The 10377-nt window shown below is 35.8% G+C and overlaps 1 protein-coding gene across 1 annotated transcript in view; it reads right to left on the reverse strand.

Annotated features, from left to right (window-relative positions):
* Positions 1 to 6176, reverse strand: part of LOC106867459 (RAC serine/threonine-protein kinase) — a 37085-nt gene extending 30909 nt beyond the window's left edge. Inside the window, exon 1 of the mRNA XM_014912339.2 lies at positions 6111 to 6176. Coding sequence (XP_014767825.1) covers positions 6111 to 6161 — 51 coding nt within the window. The 5' untranslated portion in view covers positions 6162 to 6176. The remainder of the gene's footprint in view (positions 1 to 6110) is intronic.
* Between the last annotated feature and the right edge of the window lie 4201 nt (positions 6177 to 10377).

Genomic DNA, 10377 nt, shown 5'->3' on the forward strand with positions numbered 1-10377 from the left:
GCTTGTGCGGGTGGCACATAAAAGACACCATTTCGAGCGTGGCCGTTTTCGTGCGGGTGACACGTAAAAGCACCCACTACACTCTCTGAGTGGTTGGCGTTAGGAAGGGCATCCAGCTGTAGAAACTCTGCCAAATCGGACTGGAGCCTGGTGTTGCCATCCGGTTTCACCAGTCCTCAGTCAAATCGTCCAACCCATGCTAGCATGGAAAGCGGACGTTAAACGATGATGATGATGATGATGATGCTAACTGTTGGAATAAACACGCTATTCCTGAAAATCTTGCCAGAATGTTAAAAAAAAAACTCTCAAGAAAAGTACAGTAATATCCTCTTTATGTCTGCCTCACTGTAACGATTAAGCAAAACAATAATGTCTTGCTTTAATAAGGATTCATAATGAACAGCTGACAGTAAGATTTGAAGCATCTACATTGTAAGCCAACATGGTTCTGCTGCTACATTTCTTCTCAGGGTGTGTGCATGCTCAAACATGCGTGTGTGTGTGCATGCGTGCGCACTCACATTTTTATCACCTTGTGCATGTATAAATGCCTGATGTGTCTTTAACAGTTGTAGTATGTAGAATTGGCTGTACCATGAAAACAAAGCAAAACATCTGTAGAGAATTTGAATGTGAGCTTGTAAAATGATGATCAACACACACACACACATGTATTTATATACACATATGTATGCATAAATATACATGTGCACATATATATGTATATATATATATATATATATATATATATATATATATATATATATATATATATATACACACACACACACTCAGTCATTTTACACCAACATCACAGAACGATGCCAGTAATATGAGTCAATTCACAAGGCTTAAAGCCAAGAGGCTAATAATATATTATTACCAATGCAGCTGCTCCAACTCCTTATCATAGACTATATGTGAATATGTTTCTGTGTGTCAAACTTACTGTTATTTTACCATCATTCAACCCATGACTATACAGTTTGTTTGTTTGTTTTTTTTGATACATTATATTCAGGACTACTTAATCCAATAAGTATATTTACCCATTTCTAAGACAGGTATTGTTATAAAATTTTAAGACAATATGCCTACAAATTTTAGGAGTTTGAGAGCACTCATACAGAAGCCTTTTTACTGACTACATGGCCAACAGTAAAAATTGAAGAGCAACTGAGATCACCTTGTTCCTCTACTGTAGCTGTTACCAGAATCTACAGGTATATAGAAATCCATTGGACAACAGGAAGGCATGCAACATGTCCAGACTGACATCACTGCACTGTATATGATTCATCACTCCATGTCAGAGTGTGCAGTATAGTTCTCTACTAAGCAGAAGCAGAATGTATCTGAAAAAAACAAGTCTGCCTGATCTGAGCTCAACCAGAGTTACTGTAGCAACAACTGTATGTAAATGCATATGAACCCATGTTAAATAGCTCCACTGAATCTCAAGATAGCTTAGACACTTCGATCATACACACAATATAAAGATTAAGATAAGGCATGACCTCACAATCAAGCTAAGCCCTATAAGAATCAAAGCAGTATAGTAGAGCAGTTCTATGAGCCAAGATTGGTTTTTACAAAAACAAAAGTTAGAAGGAAAAAATAACCTTCAGAAACAATAATGACCAAACCAATTAAAAACACACACTTATCGGACACAGCACAATCAGCATATTTCAATTACAACTTCAGATATCTAGTAAACATGTAACTAAGAAGATAACATTGAATAGTCAAATAATAAATAAATGTAATTAAAACATACAGCTATTAACATAAAAAAAAAATCCCATGTCAAATTGTGGATGGGTACACAACACATTTAGATGCCTGCCAGTGATATTGCAACTAGCAATTAATGAAATTTTGTTAAACTAAGTGTGTGTGTGCATGCACGTGCATGTGTGTGAGTGTGTGCGTGCATGCACATGTGTCCCCGTTTATATTATTGTATTGAGCATGAGAAGCTCAAGAGAGGTGTTTGTAAGGGCGTTCTCAATATGAATCTGCCTGAGTATATTGGCGCATGCTCCTGTTTTAACATGTACGAACTGTGGTCAAGTCGAAGTAAGGCAGACCTTAGAAGTAATCAGAGAAGGCGAGTGCGCGCACGTTAACACACACAAAGGAATCATTAACTATGTATTTTATGGTATCTCTATTTCCAAGGAGTGTGGAAAAGAATATGTATCCGGAAAGGGACTAAAATGTCATATGAAACTTCATCAAAACACTACTGTAACACCTACTTCAAGAGGCACCCATCATTGCTACATTTGTGCAAAGGAGTGTAAGTCCTTGACAAGAGTGAAACACCACATCCGCCCAGCTCATATATAAGAGAACAATCAAGTGATGGCATTACTTGAAATCAAGTTGCAACCATTGCTATACACACACACACACACACACACACACATTTGTAAATGAATTTATATGAACAACACAATACTCAATACAAATACTTTGCTGAGTATTTGTATAGTGAGTACTTATTACAACAATAGAGTACTTACTACAACAAGAGTAGAGTTTTAAAATGTGTTTAGATATAGATTAATATCATTACTAATAGTTTCATATCTGACTGAATGACTTCAGGTATTTTTTGGATGATGTCAGATTAGTAACCTTCCATGGTTGTATATCTTCATGAATTTTTTTTATTTGAAGCTGAGGATTTACTTTTGTGCGTCATTGTCTAATGTTTGCTTTCCATGCTGGACACTTTGACAGGAGCTGGCCAGGCAGGAGCCTGCATCAGACGTGTCTATTTTGGCAGTTTTTACAGCTGGATGCCCTCCCTAACACCAACTGCCCAGCAGAGTGCTTTTCACAACCACATTGAAAAAAGTTGGAGTAGTGTCAGAATGAATCAGCAACTTTGAGTGAATAAATATACTGCACTTCAACGGTTGAGTACTTTCAATTATATACCAATTTGTTGGTAAAAAGAAAGCTCCTATCTAGAACATGGATCTAGAGAGGTGTGTGCAGGCATGAATGTAATGGCTCAATGCTAGCATTGCTCTGAACTCTGAAGGGCTGTGGTTTGTGAGGATTTTGTAGAGAATTTTTGTTGAAGCAAGCTGTCTTCTGTGCTGTTGATAGCAAGTTTTTTGCTCCCCCACCCTGCCACACACAAACTGATCATCAGAGCATTCTTTTAGACTGCAGTGACTGGACGAGTTTGAGTATGCTGGAAGAGAGACTTATTCAGCATAGACTGTGCACTCCAAAATGCTTCAGATTTGTGCTTTGTAAATCATAGTTCTTCCATGTATGGCCAGCTTGTTTACAATGTTTTGTAGTGCCCCAAGCCACTATACAGCTCCATTATGTATAATGGAAATATGCCCTCCCCACACCAGCCAGTTAGCCATCAATGGTTACACCTAGAATATGCAGCTTACTTTTCCTAAAACTTGATGGGTTTCTGTATTTTGGTAGAATCATTGTTTTACACAACCAAAGTTGTCTTACTCCATCACAATTTCTCTACTATCACTCATGCTTTTTTCCTTCCCATTCAATCTTTTGTTGTCTATCATTGTTCCTCTTCCATTACCCTCTTCTGCATCACCTCTCGCTCACATTTTCACTTTATTTTCACCCTCTAACCCTGGTTTACTCCTCTAATCACTCGTTCAGCCATGTCGCCTCAAATGAAGAGAGGAGCAAAGAGGATTCTTTAGTCATGCCTGGAACAAAGCAGCTTCTTTAGTGCTGGCGCCATAATAAAATGCACCCAGTACATTCTGAGATTACGTACTCAAACTTCATTCTAGCAGACAGTCTGTGATGACAGGAAGTGATGACAAAATGAACCATTGTATTAGTGCTTAAAGAAGTGTCTTTATGCTATATATAGCTTGTTGATGTGCTGGTTTTAGCGACATCATTCTAATATACAATACTTATCTCTAGGCATGTGCCTTGTATGTGGCAAAACTTGTGTTTTGGCATTTGCATATCAGCTCTTAATTAGACATGCTTTTCATGCAGTTGTAGTTCACCTTAATGCTGTCTTTGTTGAACAGCTGATGGAATTCATAACTCTTTTCCAATTAGAGTAGACGTGATTGCAATGCCAGTTTTTACACCAATACAGTGGATCATATTGTATAACATTTCCCTTTCAGGTTAGATGGTGATGGTGAATACTTTAGTCTTTCTAGCTGATTTATTGGAACATGTAGAGGACACTCAGCAGTGATCGGTACATTGTGAGTGAATGTACAATGGGGTGTTATTTTGTTTCTTGAAAGGTTCAAATGATTCTGAGATCAGTTAAGCAATGACATGATAAACTGAATATGGAAGTTTAACATTATAAAGTATACTTCGATTGTCACTGTCAGGCTGAATTTGTTGTACATTGTAATTTGTCTCTTGGGAGAGTCAGTTAAGTACCTGTTCATACTGCTTCAAATCATGAGCTCAGTATCCCTTTTGAAGCCATTAAAACAGCTCTCCATATTGTAGTGTATGAACAAGCCTACCAACTCAGGTAATTTGGTCTAACTAAAATTCCCCATGATGACATCAAAATTACTCACTCCAGCTTTCTTAACCTAGCTACACAGGACTTACAGAATACTCTCCAAAGAGTTAACTGCATCAGTACATCAACTCCTCAAGTTATTACCATCTGCAAAGCACCACAGTACTTTCAAAGTAATTTGATTTCACAGAGCTTTGATTTGGAAACCAAGAGAAAATGTGAGATCATCAGCATATTATGGACAGCATTAGATAAAGCATGGTAATTTAAGAATGGATCAATGTCCTGCAACCTCTGTGATACAGAGAAGTTCCATCTCATCCTCTAACTCCAATTTTAAATGACAATAATACAACTAAACCAGTTATTAGAGACATTACCTTGTATTGCGTTAAATACTGAGCCACCAAAGGAGTTTCTGCAGTCATTTGACCTGCTGGAATAAACTACTGAATTTTCCTCGAATTATGTCCAACAGCCTTGAAAAGGGAAGGATACATTGGATACTGTGTTCCTAAAATATACAACGCCTGAGACAAGAACTGGCTTGTCATGGTTCGAACACTTTTGACTATATATTTGTTCAGTTAGGACTTAGACAAAGTAATAACAATAACAGCCTGGTTGACTATTAGAGTTACTAATACTGCTTCTATTTAGCTAAATATTTTTAGCATCTCAGTGTTTAATCCTGATAGAACTTAATATATAGAGTGCTTAGGAGGCAACAGCAGTGACTCACGGGCCTAGAGTTTCATGCTGAAGCATTTGTAACAGGTTTGAAAGTTACTCTATGTGCACAAATATATGCATGTATATATATATATGTAAATCTAGATTTCGGCAAGTATATTTGCATTCCTCTAAAATTAAGTAATTCTAATGAGATGTTAATTCACCGATTATTCCAAGATAATTAATTATTGAAAAGCAAAGAAATCTTTTTTATTTATTCCTAATTAAATACACACACACACGCACACACAATACAAATACAATACACACACAACACACATACACTAGCTCACAGAAACTGAAAGGTATCTCAATTAAAAATAATGAAGTTAATAAAATAAAATAAATGAAAATAAAATTTTAAAAAACAATTAAAAACAGGATTAATTAATTTTTTTGCTTTGTTATTCTACTTCAACAGTTCAAAATGTATTAACAAAACAAAAAGAACACAGAACAAAACAAAATTTTTTTTTTTAAATTCTTAATTAGTCCTGAAGCTGTATTAATTAAGGCAAGTTAGCATTAATTGTCTTGCCCTAAAGTCAGACACAACACAATTTCCCACCTAGAGAACAACAGTAGGATGGATACAGCAAACCACGAGGGGAGCCCCATTAAAAAGGGGCTAAGTTTATTATTATGTCTATATTTTTATCCACTCAATTAGCCTGTCTTCAAGTGAACAAATAGTTAGATGGATGAATACACTTTTGCAAAAAATTCCAAAAGAGGTTTTTTTTTTTTAAATAATTTTTTTTTTTTAAATTAAATTAAACAAAAACAAAAGTCAGGGTTGGAAATGGGTTGGAAAAAAATAAATAAACCAAAAAACATGCCACATGTAACTTACTGTGGGTTCTTGACCATCCTGAATCCACCGGAAATGAAAAAGCTTAATCATTAGCAAGAAGGCTATAGCACAGTAATAATAATAATGATAATAATAATAACATAATAATAAGGTGAAGAGTATATATATATATATAATTATTATTAATATTATTACTAATAATATTTATAGTGAATAATAAAAAAATAAGTAATAATAATAATAATAATAATAATAATAATAATGATTTCAAATTTTTGGCACAAGGCCAGCAGTTTTGGGGAGGGAGTAAGTTGATTACATTGATCTCAGCGATCAGCTGGTGCTTATTTCATCCTTTTGACCCCAAAAAGATGAAAGCCAAAGTCACCCTCGGTGGAATTTGAACTCAGAATGTAAAGAGTGATGAAATCCCGCTAAGCATTTTTGCCTGGTACACTAACAATTCTGTCAGCTCGCTGCATCATTATTATTATTATTATTATTATTATTATTATTATTAATAATAATAATAATAATAATAATGATGATGATAATAATAATAATCTCTCTAACATTTGTACAAGGTGACCACAAATTTGTTGATCAAAAGAGTGGAAGGTGAGGAGTTGATTGATTCAAATGAATCAAGTCCAGTACACAGCTAGTAGTAATTCTTATCAAGCATAATGGGATAAACATTAAGTTCAATATCAACAGGATTTTAATGCATATTACTGAGGGGCAAAATTAAACAGCTTAAGATATTTTAGTCTTATGTACACCCCGAGCAAGGAAGCAGTTGATAAATTCAACTCCACTATACCTTACTGATGATTATTGCAACAACCCTGGTGCAATCAGAATGTAAAAAGAAGAAACTAGAGATAGATGTCCCACCCACATTATGGAAGTGTTGGGCCCCTAAAAATTTTGTCAGAACATGGAATTCCATGTTTCCTTTTGACTTTCAATGTTATGTAGCAGTCAATGAATATGAAAGTCAACAGGGAAAATGAGTTTCACATTATAGAACTCCATCTAGATTACAGCAAGATTTTTAGGAGAGAATGTCTGTAGTGTAAGACATAACATTCTATTGGTTCCTCCACTCAAAATAATAGTAATAACGATGATTATAAGGATGATAACATAAGGATCTCAAAATTAAAATAAATTTTTGGAAATGAGCATACAGAGAGTACCAACAACAATAATTGTAATTACTGGTTGGCACACTGAGTATGGTTATCAAAAAAAATAAATATAAATAAAATAGAGCAAAACAAAAAGAAAAGAAAAGAAACAAAATGACGAAAACATGAATTAATACATGACAACACTGCCAAGTCTCACAACATTGCATATGGGCCCCTGAAACAGCGCAACTAAGCACTACACACATTCTACACAGAATCCTCTCAATACAATTAACACAACATGTATAAGTGACACTCTGAAGTGACACTGAAAGTAACTTCTAATTAACATAATCAAAGAAAGTAGAAAAAAAAAAAAAAGAAATGACAATACAATGAAACAGTCTTCACTATAAGTAATCCATTTGATACCAACCCACTGAAAACTGCCCTTGGTTTTGTGATATAAATTCCCTGCTTTAAAGGAATTTAACTGAAAATTTTCCCTGAAAATTTCATGTTAATTTTTATTCTTAACACTAGTTTGATAATGACAGTTATTTTACTAAATTCTTCATCATTTTCAGAATTTATTGAAAAAAAGGCAAGGCATTTCCCATAGAAATATGACAAAAGGGGTTAAGTGATCTAAATTAAAACCACTCATTAAAATATCACGTTAATATATGTTCCAAACACCAGCTCAATAAGGACATAGTTATATTACCTTAAATTTGTCATTCTATTTAAAGTTTCAATAGGAATATGGTAACCAAAGGGGGTTTGTAAATAAGTAAATAAATCGATTATGGTTTGATTGTTAAGAATTCATTTGCTCAATCAATTGAATTAACATCAGCTCACTGCCTTAATAAAAATAATAGCTGTCACTCACGAGTGAGAATGGCCTGATAGTATGTACCATGCCTTTGCTAATTGTTTTAGATGTCAATATAATCACAATCGGACAGAGACACCCTCTCCACCTTCCACCCTTGACCCAACAGAACATTGGGGAGGTGAGAGCTAGTAACTATTTTCAGCTGAGCAGACTGGAGCAAAGACTGAAATGAAGTGTTTTGTTCAAGAGACTGAGAAGTGGGTGGGGATGACACTGCCTGATCCAAGAATCAAATCCACAATCATAAGGATTGTGAGCCCAACACCCTAACTGCTAGGTCAAGTGCCCGAGGTGCAAAAGCTTGTAACAATTCTTGCCTGCATGAACAGAAGATAGTAACTTTGTGGAGAAATAAATTTGATTCTATTTAAGATAGTAAACTGCTAGTTGTTGGTCCTGATAGAACAGATAGACCAATGATGAAAAGCATTCCAACCATGACAATCCAGTTTTTTTTTTACTGTCATGATATATTTAAAACTATATTGTCTAATATGTACTTCTTGTTTTATTTTAAGGTTCTGGGTTCAATCTCATTGTATGGCACCTTGAGCATGTGTCTTCTACTATAGTCCCAGGCTGACCAAAGCCTTGTGAGTGAATTTGGTAGAAGGAAACTGAAAGAGGCCTGTCGTGTGTGTGTGTATCTATATGTGTGTGTGTCTTTGTGTCTGTGTTTGTCCCCCACTACCACTTGAAAACCGGAGTTAATGTGTTTACATCCCCATAACTTCACAGTTCGTCAAAAGACACCAATGGAATAAGTACTAGGCTATAAAAAATAAGTCCTGGGGTCAGTTTGTTCAACTAAAACACATCAAGGCAGTGTTCCAGCATGGCCGTAGTCATATGACTGAAACAAGTGAAAGAATGTAGTTTCAAGAGAGATTTGGCTAATATTTCTAGCAGAGAGAGAACCACGTAGAAGTTCCTTGTTGAGTAGTCTCCTAGGCATGTGACCAGGTGGTCAGTCTCTATTAAACAAATTATATAACCCAAGACATTCTAACTGGAAGTGTACCATGTATTTTTTTTTTTTCAGTGACAATATTGCTAAGATCACATTACTCAAGGTGTGCTTCACTTTTTAAGATGATAGGGTTTGATTTCAGAGATATTTCACTGTTATTTCTAGAAGGTATTTTACTTGTGTGATACATAGAACTGCATGGTTTACTTTTGGTTTTAGTGTGTGTGTGTGTGTGTATGTGTATAGATATATAAGTGCAGGTAAGAAGTTTGATTCCCAACCACATGGTCTTGGATTCAGTCCTGTTGTGTGGCATCTTGGGCAAGTGTCTTCTACTAGAGCCTTGTGAGTGGATTTGGTTGACAGAAACTGAATGAAGCCCATCATTTATGTGTGTGTGTGTGTGTGTGTGTGTGTGTTTTCCCCCACTCCCCTGCACCACTTGACAACTGGTGTGGGTGTGTTTATATCCCTGTAACTTAGTGGTTCGGCAAAAAAGACCGATAGAATAAGTACCAGGCTTATAGAAAAAAAAGTACTGGGGTCGATACATTTGACTAAAAATTCTTCAAGGTGGTGCCCCAGCATGGCCACAAGTAAAAGATAAAAGAAAGATAACTATATATATATAAAATGGGGAAGTTTAATTATCTCAAAGCTGTATTCATGAGTGATGGAAGATGGGAAGCTGAATTCGATGCTAGAATTGCAGGTACAGGTACAGTAATGCACCTGCTCCACATTCAATCCTCAAAAGATGAGAGGTTGGTAAAAAAGTCTAACTTACTATCTTCAATTCAGTTTCTGTACCTATCTTCACCTATGGTCATGAATGTCAAGTAATGACAAAAGAGAACGATCATGAATACAAGGAGTCAAAAATGGAGTTCTTCTGAAGGTACTGGTTCGAAATTTCCTCAGAAACACCTGATGAAGGCTGGAGGGTATATCAGCCGAAAGGTTGTGTTAACAACAAGCAGGATGAGGACAAATATCCGTCTAATGTAAATAATGTACATAATACCTCATCTCTTAAATAGAGAACTGAAAGAAATCAACCCCAGGACTTTGTAAGCCTGGTACTTATTCTATTGGTCTCTTTGGCCAAACCGCTAAGTTACGGGGACGTAAACACACCAACTTCGGTTGTGAAGCAATGGTGGGGTGGGGGACAAACACAGACACACAAACATATATATGACAGGCTTCCTTCAGTTTCCATCTACCAAATCCACTCACAAGGCTTTGGGCAGCCTGAGGCTCTAGTAGAAAACACTTGCCCAAGATGCCACACAGTGG

The sequence above is a fragment of the Octopus bimaculoides genome, chromosome 11 (genome assembly GCF_001194135.2).
Source record: "Octopus bimaculoides isolate UCB-OBI-ISO-001 chromosome 11, ASM119413v2, whole genome shotgun sequence".
Taxonomy (NCBI): Eukaryota; Metazoa; Mollusca; class Cephalopoda; order Octopoda; family Octopodidae; genus Octopus; species Octopus bimaculoides.